The 13,601-nt window shown below is 38.7% G+C and overlaps 1 protein-coding gene across 1 annotated transcript in view; it reads right to left on the bottom strand.

The window, feature by feature from the left end:
- The window catches only part of ank1a (ankyrin 1, erythrocytic a), a 155,217-nt gene that overhangs the window by 79,663 nt on the left and 61,953 nt on the right, over positions 1-13,601 (bottom strand). The window contains exons 23-27 of the mRNA XM_079481249.1: positions 10,009-10,105; positions 9,743-9,821; positions 4,041-4,153; positions 3,734-3,958; positions 3,509-3,663 (exon numbers count right to left, since the gene is read on the bottom strand). Of these exons, the coding sequence (XP_079337375.1) occupies positions 3,509-3,663; positions 3,734-3,958; positions 4,041-4,153; positions 9,743-9,821; positions 10,009-10,105 (669 nt within the window). The remainder of the gene's footprint in view (positions 1-3,508; positions 3,664-3,733; positions 3,959-4,040; positions 4,154-9,742; positions 9,822-10,008; positions 10,106-13,601) is intronic.

Genomic DNA, 13,601 nt, shown 5'->3' with positions numbered 1-13,601 from the left:
GCGAGTTGGACCTTTTAAATTTGCACCCAATCACAATGGGAAACCCTAAAGGGTATTTGAATTATTAGAGTTTGCAGCGAGACCACATTTATTTGATCAGCTTATTCAGAAAGACGTTCACAATTCACCTGCAATCCTAAGAAACTCCTCTTTGATGGTTCTCACAGGAAACTTAACACAAATGTATATAAAGTGCTTGAGAGCGATGCACACTTTTCTTACTGCTCTGCATACAGTTGCCTTGCTAACGTGTTCTGCATCCCCGGTGTTATAAAGAAAGCTTCCATTAGTAAAGAAACGTAAAGCCATACAGAGAATCTGCTCAGATGTAAGAGCGCGACCCCGACGAGTGAGGTTTGTGATGTAAGGATGAAGCAGATTGTGGATATATTTAATGGACTGTAAAGAAAAACTGTGCCGCTCAAATAAAGAATCCTCCGCATATGATAAAACATCCAAACGGGGCTTCACCATATATTCTCTACCGACGTAAATTTAACTCTCTCTGAATGAATGCAGCTTCCTCATCTACGGGTACTGAATAAACGGACATTTAATGTCTGTGTTATAAACTTGTGCGCGATTAAGGAAAACGATTGAAAAAACAAACGGCGTAGGCAAGTTCAACACCGCTCGCGCTTCTAAAAGGGGCGGAGATTGTAACAAACCTCGGGTTAGTGGAATAAAACCTGCTCCTGACCAGGTTAGGTTCACAGAGTAGGTTACTATGGTTACTCACTCTAAGTATAAGATACCTTGATTTCTGAAACAGGCTTGACTTACCCCGCGGTCGCGGGTTTGATATACCTCGCGTTCTGAAACTGAAAACCCAGAGTATCCCGTTTTCCGGGGTTAACTTACACTGAGTTTGCACTTACCCTGCTTTCTGAAACGGGTCCCTGGAATCCATGAGATAGGTATACAACATCATAGCATGAAGCAATCAAAAAATATATAATTTATAATGAAATATAATTTATTTATCATTATAATTGAGATCCAAATTTTAATAAATATAAATTTTTTAGGTAATTTTGCAATTAAATTTAACATTAATTTAAAGGTGCTAAGATGAACAAAATTATAAAATTTAAATAGTTTCATTGTTCTGAACGACTTCGTCTTTAAATGAATCAATGTATAAAACTGATGAAGGGAAGTCAAATATATTTCACACAGCCATATATTAGCTGTGCATGCAAACTTCGGACATTACATTCTAATTTATTAATATAGTAACATTGTGCAGCGTTATGCACATGGATAACATAATGTATTACTAGGTTAAGCTATTGATACATTGCCAGCGTTTACTAACCATAGTGTAGTATTAAAGTTTGCATGTCTAACGTTGGATAGACAAATGACTTAACCATGTAATACATATTCCTCAACTCAAACCAAGTTTATTCTCTGTATATAACCAATAAAATAATGCATTTGCAGTACTTTATATAAGTGTTACCCTTAGCTAATGTTATCTTGGCCATGTGCTGCACTGACATTGTTGGAACAGACAGAATGTCGGATCTTGAACTAATTTGCAATAAAATTAAAAAAAATTGTTTAATGTTCAATTAATTAAGGTCAATAAGTTCATTTACATTTTTAATTACAAATAATTAAATTGTGACATTAACATCCATGACATCTGTTCCACAGGTATTGGATTTTTTTTAACTGATGTCAGAGAAAACGTGAAGATGGTTTAATGGGTATGAACTGTTTTAATTGTTTACCTTTGTTTCATTTGTTTTTGAATTAAATTGTGAAATATTTGAATTTGAAGTTTCCGGTCACCAGGGACACCAAACCAGACTTATGAGTCATGAGTGTAACAAGACAAAGGATTATTCTGGCCCATAGACTGCGGAACTGGGGGGGGCCAGGGGGGCCACGGCCCGGGCAACTTTTGTACTCTGACAAACTATCTGATATGAATAAAAGCCTAAGTTGTATCCGTGTTTTTACGAGCCAAACAATACTAGTCACCACACAGCTTCACTCACTCTCACCAACTGCTGCGATAAAAAAAACTCACACTGACTACTGCATTTTGATTTGAAATTAGTGTGCATTGTTTATCAACTACGACGTTACGTTGACGTAGTTACTAGGTCTGTCATGTGAGAGCATCGTCGCGAGCTAACAGCGGGCACCTGTTTAACCGCTGGCGGCATTACCAGGCTGCGACAATGAAGGGACAGAAGTCAATGTCAGATTTTTAACAAATAAACTGGCAAAACAAAATGAGCAAACTACTCCAGCTTCCACTGTAGCCTCAACAACAGACCCGGAGCGTCCATCTCCACCACAGACTCAGACGAGCCCGCTAGCTGCTCTCCTCCGGCTTCAAGCCAAGCTACCGACAGCCACTGTACAAGTGAGTGCTGCGGGGGATCTCACAAAACCCTGCTGTTCTTATGAAGACCAAAAAGGTACAGGGGACTGGGTCTTCACAACAAGCAAGATCAGTTCAATATCAGTGGTTCAAAGATCTGACATTTTGTGACACGAGCGGAAAACTTTACTTGTTTTGTGGGTGTGAGTGTGTGTCTGTGCGGCTCTGCACATCAATCTGATAATAATGTCTTGACTTGTGATGATAATGACTATGATGTTGATTTAGATTCAAGGAAGCAAGATGAGTTGTGGTTGTGGACTGGATGTACTTTATGTGTTTGCTATAGTTTCATCTGTGCGTTTATGTGTAAATAGGCTTGGCCTGTTGTGTGTGAATGTAAGTGGGATCAGAGGGGTTAATCTGAGGAAACATGTGTGCGTGTTCATCATGTGTGTACTATAGATGTGACTGTGTGGTGTCGGAATAAAATAAAGTGCTCCGCAACGTTATTTAATATATCAGTAATATTGTCTGTTTCAATGCATTTGCGCCCCACCCCCTCCGCGTGACTTGAAATTATGGCCCCCCCTTGTTCAGATGCGTTCCGCGGTCCATGTTCTGGCCTCAAGTTTGGCCGCACACCTATGAGGTCGGTAAGAGCAGCTGGCATCCCAAGGCTGTCAGCAGTGGAATTATCGAGGTGGTTCCTCTGTCTACAGTGTTTCCCGATATTGCAGTATTGTAATGTCTCTGGGCGTCAAGTCCAAGACCATTTCCTGAGTCCAGTCCAGTCGATGATTCTGTTCCTGAGTTAAATTCAGTCCAAGACCCCATTCCTGAGTTAAGTTAGTAAACTCAATCCTGAGCCAATACCAGCCCAGTCTGATCCACCCAGGCCACCATCTGTTTCATCTGTGTCACCTGCTTGAGTTCAGTAGACGATTGTCATTTGTTTGTGTAGCGTTACCTTTTGTGTTTCTCGTGGATTTTTTTGTTATTCTTTAGATCTTAATAAAGCATCATTTATGAATTTGGATCCACTCCCTACTGTAGTGAACTGTTTTGAAACTTAAAGAAAAGAAAATCTAGTGAACTAGAACAGTGAATTGTGTGTTGGAAAAGATACTGCTATGTACTTTGACCACCAGAAAGTTAGTACAACACCTTCATCCATGCCATTAAGGATGGTCTCCAGGACGTCATCACCATAGCGATTCCGATGTTCCTTCCAGACTGATCCATTTTCACTTCTCAATACGACAAGCTCACGATCTCCTCGGCCAAGTGCAGCAAAATGAGGAATCTCTACAATCACTGGCCTTAGAGAAAAACATGATACATAGTGTTAAACGTTAATTTTGTTTAAAATAAGCTAAATTTGTTTCTTACCCTAAAAATTGCATTCCAGCTGGACCAAGGGAGATTATACGGCTGGCGAGACCCTCACCCTCCACCAGAGGAGGAGGTGTAGAAAGTTTTTGAGGCTTCACCAGTCGGCAGGTGATGCGTGTTGGAGCAGCACAGGTGCGTGGAGGGATGATGACACGCAAGCCGTTATGTCTGCTACCTCTCATGGAGCCACCACGAGCATCTACCATGAAACTTACCAGAAAACTGCAAAACACACAAAGCAAGTTATATGCACACAAAATTCATATGCTTTCAACCATATTTCCACAAGGTGAAGAAAACTAACCCAGTGTGGATCGGGCTTGCTACTGGACTGACATTGTCTGATGTTTCTGTGGCAGGACTGCTAGGGATGAGTGAATCATCATCATATTCCTTGGGAAAGGAGAGCGGAGTATTCTGCAGGTATAATATACAATATAAACAGTTGAATTTATATTTTTTCAGTGCTGTATCCCAGTGTATTAAGATATAGTAAGTGATAATAAATCAGCAACGCATATTTTCTGCACCAAAACAAAATTGTAGAAAAAAGAATAATTGTTCACAAATATTTTAATTAAATGTTTTCCAAAGTACTTGTACGATGTTTCTAAAGCTCTTGTAGATATATATATATATATATATATATATTTTTAATATAGTGTTTTTTCTAGTTAGATGTTCATGTTCCCCAAAGAATAGTTCATTGAATCCCAAGGTAAAAGACTTATTGTGTGTTCACACCAAGCGCGACATTTGCGAATAAAACGTGCTGTTCGCGAGTAGTTGGACGCTTGAACATTTGGATTTTACTCGCTTCATTCACGTGTGAAATTCGCGGCATGCGAGGGGCTTTTGCCAGGCAGCTCCCGTCTAATTGCGAAATGGCGGACATGGATGTTGTTGAGAGGGTAGCTGCGCATTATGTGCTATGGAAGGCTGAAGACATAGACTCGTTCGGCGTCATATCTGGCGTCATTTGCGCTGCCTCATTCGCAACGCAAGTAGGTCTATCACATCTTTGCATTGATTTAACATGTAAAATCAATGATTCTCGCCATTAGAGAAACAAGGCCTCCGTCTGTGGTGGCCGAGGGCAGGGGCTTCTCATCTTTGCCAAAGCTCTGGACCCCCTGCCTTTCCACTAGATGGTTAAAATTTGTCTGACACACCCAGGCCAGTCAGCGTCACTTCGCTAGAGATTGTGACACGGCACAATGCTGTGGCGTTTTCCATCGGAACCCCATCTTTCGGTTCGATACAACGTCGAGAGACCGACAGAAAGTGAACGTCTTGGGTCTTGGTTACGTTTTTAACCTCTGTTCCCTGATGGAGGGACCGAAACGTTGTGTAGACGTTGTATAGTTGTATAGGCACTGTATTACTTGCGACTGTGTGCTGGAAGTGATGGCCAGTCCACAAACACGTGCCGGTGCAGTAACGTTTGTTTATGTTGTCGCTTTGAAACCATCTATACTCCTCTTTTAGCCAACTGAGGTCGACTGTATTAGTCTACTACACAACAAAACTTTTAAATCGAGTTATCTCACAAATGCAATCTCATGTTTTGTGTGGAGAGAGGTATTTTTGGCCCTTTTGGACTTCCATACGCTCTCTCCTGTCTCGTCTCTGTTCCCATCCTCTCGTTACCTCGTTATTGCTTGTTAATTAGTTCATGCCCCACACCTGTCCCCATCTTGATTATTCCCTTATTTAACACCATTGTGTCTTCTGTCTTGTGCTGGTTCATTGTGCTTGTGTGGTGAGTTCACATGTTTCGTCTAGTGTAGTTTCGTCTAGTGTAGTTTCGTCTAGTGTAGTTTCGTCTAGTGTAGTTTCGTCTAGTGTAGTTTCGTCTAGTGTAGTTTCGTCTAGTGTTGTTTCGTCTAGTGTAGTTTCGTCTAGTGTAGTTTCGTCTAGTGTAGTTTCGTCTAGTGTAGTTTCGATGTTGATGTTTATAGTTTATTTTAGTCTTGTTTAAGTGTAGGTAGTTTTAGTCCTGCCTTGTTATTGTACCCATGTCATGTTTTGTTATGTTACCCCACCTGGGTCTTTGTTTTATTATTTATTAAATATATGTTAACCCCTTACCCACTGTCTGCACCTGGGTCTTCTGTCCTTGTCTCACCACCCGCGATCATGACAGTATTCACATCACATGACCCTTTCACAGTAATAACGAAGCCACTGTAATAATGACCGTTTTGAAAAGCATTTGTTTACTGTCAGTATATTCAGCATTTTAATTAGCACACATTTAATTTACCTTTGTTTTAATCTGAACAGTCTTGTATAAAGTACTTGAAAGCGATACTTGAGTAAAAGTACAAGTATCTTACCAGAAAATGCATGGTGCTTTTGAAGACGCGAGTAATCCTGAACACTCCTCTTGCCATGGCATTAATTAGCCTAATGTGCTCTTAAAAAAATCCCTCCACCGGTGTAACGAAATATTTGGCCACTATACCAGAAACGGCTATTAACCATTTCAGTATTATGGACATGTCTTCAAGAGTTTTGTGTGGAATTAATTTGGAGTGGAAATCATAGGTGTTGTTAAATATCTGCACATTGGCTAATCAGAAAACTTAACTGATATCTGAACAGGCTTATATGATAACTAATTCATGTTAAATAATGTGACATTATGGCTTCATTGAATGAAAATGTATTTAACCTACCTAATTTAAGCTATAAGGTCCTTCATTTTGGACGGAGAGTTTTTGAATGCCAATATTTCAGTGACTCTTGATACGCATAACAGGCACTTAATCCAGTAGGAAGAAATTTTCTCTTGAATGTACGAAAATATTTCTGGCAAATACGGCCAAGGGTGTGTAACATTATCTTCGTCACCACCACCAAGTTCGCCACTGTAGTCGAGATGCCCGTCATCTGCTACCGGAGTGGTAACGTTAGAGGCAGAACCTGCAGCAGGTGCTTCCATGATGACAAGGCATCAATAACATGACACGCCCGGACAAGCAGGACTTCTTCTTCGTGCTTGGCGGTTGACATGACGAAAAACAGGCATTACGTCACCAACACAATTTTTTTCTGATTTTAATGTGTAGTAAAGAGTAACGTTGATGGTTTGAGAAATATATCGGAGTAAAAATACATGCTTTATTTACGAAATAATGTGGAGTAAAAGTGAAAGTTGTCACAAATATAAATAACAAAGTAAAGTACAGATATGTGAAAATTGGACTTAAGTAAAGTAACAAAGTATTTGTACTTCGTTACATTACAACACTGAATCTGAACGTCTTCATTGGTTAGGTTAACATTTCTAGAATGGAGGACTTCTGAGTTTGAAGCTAAATGCTGCCACCTAGCATAGGCTACTGTATGAATTCATTTTAGAAACCTGAAAAGATTCAGGACTTTGGAAAAAACATTCGTGGCTTGAGTCCCCAAAGCAGAACTCCAGAAATGGATTACTACAGATCCTCTCCAGCCCGACCTCTGGAGAGCTACATGGAGGAATTTGTTGAGGAGTGTTACTGGGTGAGTTGAAATTATCCCATACTCAACCATGTATTTTGACTGGTCTGGACAACAATCTGTTTCCTCATAATGCTCCCTGACGCGGATGGGTATCCGCTGGACGACTTCATAAATTGAATCCTCCGAGCGTATTGCTCTGCTCTGTCTCCAGAGCCCACTGCCAAGTCTCCACTGCTCTAGAATTCACTGAGCCCACTGCTCCAGAGTTCCCAGAGCCCCCTGCTCCAGAGTTCCCCAATCCAGCTGCTCCAGAATTACCCTTGCCCTCTGATCCAGAGTTCCCAAAGCCTGCTGCTCCAGAGTTCCCTAAGCCCCCTGCTCGAGTGTTCCCCGAAGGATTCCACTGTAGTGGCTGTTGTGGCTTTGGCGCTGGCTTGCGCCTGGGCAGCCACCGCATCCCTGGACTTTCACCAAGTACATTTTGGGGGGGTGGCAGTGTCCAAGTGCTTTCCCCAACACAAGAGAACAGGCGACGGCCCTCCCCCTCCCTGGCTGTTATGATTTCTGTCCCAGTGGTTTAATGCAGCAGCGGAACAAGTGCTCGTCGGTGTCAAAACATTGACTAATCAAATGAAATAAGGAACAGGTTCACATAATTCCACCCAATCAAATTACAGAGACCACCCTGAAGACAGCCAATCAAATTGAAGGTAATATTATACAGATACAATTATAGCTTATTATGCATAAGATATGTGTGTACATGTATATATTTTTTTGTATTCAATGTATAGTTTAAAAAAGCTTATTAAGCTATTTTAATTAAGCTTATACGTAATCTACTTACTTATTAAGCCCAAAGAGTGAATGTTTTCTCTCTTCTCGATTTATAAATCTTAAATACTAACTTTGTAAGTGTTGTGATTTTGGACTTTATAGCTGTAAAATAATTTTTTTTAGCAAAGTCTAGTCATACCATGTCAAGGTCATCTTAAATACATTTCCTTTATTACAATAAATACTTTCCATTATATGGAAATGTTTAGTCAGGCTTTTATGTAATTTTGATTACTTGTTGCTTGGACTGCACTGGCCTCTACTGTTTAATGTTTTTTTGACTTTGCAAGGTGGCATGAAAGGTCTTAAAAACATTTACATTTATGAATTATAGTGCTATAGAATTGTTTTTACATCTGTGCGATGTTGTGTTATGTTGCTAGATGGGTTTTGTGGGCCACTCCTGCTGAAAAAGTCCGGGACAAATTTTTACTCCCAGTCTGCCACTGACCAAGACAGAGGCTGTGTGAATAATATAGCCAAAATCACCACTGTTATAGTGATTAGTTAGATGACGTTGCGTTATAAGTCAGAACTGACAATAGAAATTGAAAATATGTCAATGAGAACGGCCTCATCATTGTAAATATAATCTATCTATTAGAATATCCTCACGGTTGTCAAATATCAAAAGGTATTCTACATGTATTTAGTGGCGTTTCTTTTCCAATTATGTATTTTATATTGAGATAATGATGATCATGTCTAATTGCCTTACATTACCAATATTTATTATTAGATAATCCACAGTGCTTTTACATACATTGTTAAATGTTTACATACAGGCAAATATAATGATGTTGTAATTTATAGGCTAAAGAAGTATACTTATTATATTCGTTAATGCTGTTGAACACATTACTTGACCTCTAAGCTATTTTTCAAATATTTTCTTTGTTGAAAATCAATTATTGTACGGCAAATGGTGAATTTGAACCTGCGTCGGTATTTACTATTTATCACATGTCCTTCTCAATATACCACTGAGGCTACTGCAAGAGTCATCGTTTTTACACTCAAAATATTTTCTGTGGGCCCACCCACATTTTTCATGCTTCCGGAGCCCATGTTCCAACATTATTTATAGATGAGGACTATGTCAACCATCTCCAGCTCTTTTTTATTATTAACATATTCTGCAAGGAAAACTTTACCCTAAGGGGCCGTTTACACAAGACCATTTTCAAGTGAAAGCGCAAAACAATTTATGCGATTTGCCTGTCCGTTTACACGCAAACAGCATTTTAGGGGATTGATAACGCAAAACTTTTTAAACGGGTTACAAAGTGCAAGTTTTAGAAAACCACGGTGTTCTCATTTCCATGTAAATCCCGAAGTACGCAAGAATGAGAAAACGACATTGTGCGCATGTACATCCAAACACAACGAAGGAGAAATAAATACATCAATGGCGGATTGCATGGGCTTTTTTTCTTTACAAAGTGATGTCGTAATACAGCGTTTTAGTAATTGTTTGCGGATCCGTGTAAATGCGGATTGTTTTAATAACATTGTCGTGTGTACGTAAAACTTTTCAAAACCGCAAAAGAAAAACTTTTCAGTTTTTCATCGTGTAAACATGGCCTAAATGTACAACCAAAAGAGAGGTTCAATGCCATGGTAAATGTCCAAAATACATTGTATTGCCATGAGGTTATGTGGTTTAACATTTTGTAGCTATGATTTTCTCTCTAACTGTGAAGTTTGCATAGTGTTTACCAGATCCATTTCCTGTTCTTTCAGCATGACTGTTTCAGGGGACACACATGGGATCCTTGGAATAGCAGGGGATTGATTCCTAAGGGTAAAAATGCAAGAATCATCAACTCTGACTTCCTAGAACAGGAAATTGTATCCCTACAAAGCCCTATAAATCCTACTTGAGGTTGTCCACACATCTTTTAGGTTTTGCCATCTTCTAATCTGTTAATTTCTCTATTAATTTTAATCATATTTGACATTATCACCCGAGCCCTCCATCGTACTCAATAACTTTTTTGGGGGAGAGAAAATCCTCATCATGGTCCTTTCTGTCCTCCATCTTCATATACCTGGTCCTCTCATTCCCCAGCAGCTCTTCACCTAATGTAAGAATAAAATGGCGGAGAAAAATAGAAAATGTATTGATATTTTTATAATATAGACACTGAGATCAGCATTTGATATGCTACTGTACACGGGTACTACCTTGGTTCTTTTTGAAGTACTATGTAATCAGCACGTAACATAAAGAACATATGACATCCATTTAGTACCACAGTATATAATAAAGTACAGTTTCCCATTATTGTACAGTATTATACACATACAGCATACTTATTAAATAAAATACTGGTAGCTGCATGCACTTAATGTGTATAAGTGTATGGTTTCAGGGCTAGTACCTAGTAATTACACAGTAACATGTAGAACAGTACTGTAAAGTACTACCCTAAGTACCATGGTATTACTATAATATTTGAAAATTAAATTATTGCTGTAATCAGATGACTTTTAATCTTACGTAATGTAGGATGCTCTATTTCCAGTATCTCCATTACAAATTATTGGTAACACTTTACAATAAGGTGATATTGTTAACATTAGTTAATACATTTGCTAACATAAACTATCAATGAGCAATACAGTTTTCATGATGTTCTGCTTAATTAAAACAAACACAACTGTTCATGTTAATTTACTGTGCAGTAACTTGTGTTTCTTGCCCTTGTGTTTACCTTGCACCATTTATGACAGTTAGTAAATGCTGAAATTAACATGAACTGAGAATTATAAATTCTGTAGAAATAGTGTTTATTATTGGTTTATGGCAGGTAATTCATTAATGTTAGCAATAACACCTACACTTTCAATTACTACCTAGCTATTGTTTGTATAACATGTTTACACATGATATTTAATAATTATTTTAGAGACTATTCAATTCGCTTCATAATATATTTATACTTGCGAGTTCACCTGCGCAGATAACAGTGATGTTGATAGGGATAATAAAGATAGAGCTAGGGCATGAAGGTTATGCATATTTTGTGTGCTGTCAGGGAAGCCTGCTCCGAGCTCGCCAGATCTATCCGAAGCCGAAACACTCTACACCTTGATCAGGGTGAGTGTACCGAGCTCGGAAACGGTTTGAGCCCGGGAGCACATCCCCAGGGGTTCTTGCGGGAAAATGAGTTTGGGAGAAGTGTGTGGAGAGAAACATATTATTGTCAGTCATGACATAATATGCGTTCTCTCCAGTCTCGTCTCTGGCCCCGCCCCTCTCGTTTCCTCGTTAGCTTCCACTGAGTGTTTCAATACCCACACCTGTTCCTTGTTATTATCCTTCTTAGTTTCCCTATTTAATGCCCTCATGTCTATTGTCTTGGGCTTGTTCGTTGTACCTTTTTCCTGGCTTGCGTGTGTTCATATGCCTTGCTGTTTAATCGTGTCCTGTCTTGCTGTAGATTACCTTGCCCATTGTTTGGATTTTTTGATGTGTACTAGTATTTATAGCTTTAAGTATTTGTCTATTGTTTTATGCCCCCTCGTGGGAAGCCTTTGTTTTTGTATCTTACCTTAGTTTAGTTTTCCCCCATCGTGGGTGTATTATTTGTATTTATATTAAAGTTATTGTTAAATCCCTTCACCGCTGCCTGCAATTGGGTTCTCCCTCCGATCTTGTCACACCTCTTATGAGTTTGCAGGTCTGGTGTGTACGTGTGTGTTTTATTTCCATCATTTACTGTACTTAACGTTTTCTCAAATGTATTCTCAAAAAGCTAATCACATGACAATAACCAATTCATTTATTTCTGTCTGCGTGTGTGTGTGTCTGAATAGTTTGCACTTTTGTTATCACCCCTTGATTTCTGTGTACTTTTTTTTACTGCACAGTGGCTGATTTGTATTATGATTTGTATTATTGTATTATGTACAAATAAAATATTATTCTTATATTTTCCTATTTGTTTCCCATTCAATTCCTATGTCAAGTGTTTCTACCGCAAAGGAGCCATGTGTGACTTTTTTGTGACAGTTTAACATACTTCATGTCCATATATTTTGTGTGTGTGTTCACATAGCTAATGCAACGAATGTCACAAAGTGATGAACCTGATGAAGTAATTGATCTCATTCGGATAAAACTACAATATTTCGGTCAAAAATTACAGAAGAGTACCAGAGGGTTAATAAAGCATAAGAAATCCCCAAACTCAAATACATATCCAATATACAGTATATATATATATATATATATTTAGTATATAATTCCAATATATATTATATTGCTTCAAAATTATGTGAACATGCATGTTTATAGTCATTGTAATCATGATTATGCATTGGCATGTGATATTGTTTGTTGTACATAATCATAACACCAGCGGATAATAACGTCATGTTCTTTCTAAGCTTGTGTAACAACGTTAGAATTGTATATAGTTTTATTGTGAATTCCCCTGGATGGAGAGCAGGAGTAGCCGTTGAATGCAGAGCAACCACAAAAATGGTACCTCTGATGGCGGATGACGCAACAAAGCAGTTGCAATGTGTTGTGAATATAATTCTAAATAAAATATTACTTTATAACCAATTGTCTATCATCTCTGAAAATATCGTGGCAAAATGTACTTGTTTATTGCTGAAAAATAGCGATTAATAAGGACTATTGCTGATGTTTAAGGACATGCCGGGCGGAGCTGCAAAAAATCACTCATAACTTCTCACTCATAACTCTCTTAACACTACACAGACAGTTTACCTATCAAAGTAAACCATATAACATGAAAGATGCTCATGCGAGTTCGACCAATATTGAGTCCGCTGACCTGTCTGTGTTCAAGCACACAAAGTTAACAGATATGTTTGGCCGTCTTGGCGAACAAATTAGGGATTCTGTTGCTATGAAATTAATGGTTAAAAAAGCAATGAATGCGACCCACGATTCTCATTGCAACAGGGAGCCAAATTCAGATATTTTTTCTGAGCAAGATGCTTTGGCATTGTACATGTCACTACTGACAGAGAACCTGTGAGTTCTGGTACATCAATGGATTGAGATAAAATTATTTAGTGTTTTTGTGTGGCCGGCAGTCGACTGTGAGGGAGCTGCCGGCATTTTACTTTCATTTTGTTTATTTGTTTATTAAAAGCTTGTTTGACGTTCCCGAGTTCCCGCATTCTGCCTTACTTTAATTGAACCTTGTTACAGTCACGTTGGATGAAGGACATTGTTAGAATTAGTCTAAAAAGTGACACTTCTCTTGATGTTAGGAATGACCCTGACATAATCAGCTCTATTCTCCTAAAATATTTACTGGTCGCACAGTAGTTGTGGTAGAGATCAGAAAATACCCTGAACTGAAAGATTGGTTAGTTGGAGTGGGTGGTGGAAAAGTACAGCAAGGTGACAAAGTACAGGCGGATAGGTAAACCACAGGTTCCGAAGAAGGGCAAGAGGCTGTGGGGTTTGCGGTAATACAACATATTCCACTATGTCACTGTAATGGAAATTGTCTAACCTTGCTTCATGACGTGTTGGTCTTTATGTTTTTGAAGTGTTTATAATGTTTTTCTCTATACGCGTCATACCACT

This window comes from Barbatula barbatula (assembly GCF_947034865.1).
Source record: "Barbatula barbatula genome assembly, chromosome: 2".
NCBI lineage: Eukaryota > Metazoa > Chordata > Actinopteri > Cypriniformes > Nemacheilidae > Barbatula > Barbatula barbatula.
The sequence above is the reverse complement of the archived record's forward strand: the minus strand, read 5'-3'. Positions and strand labels throughout refer to the sequence as shown.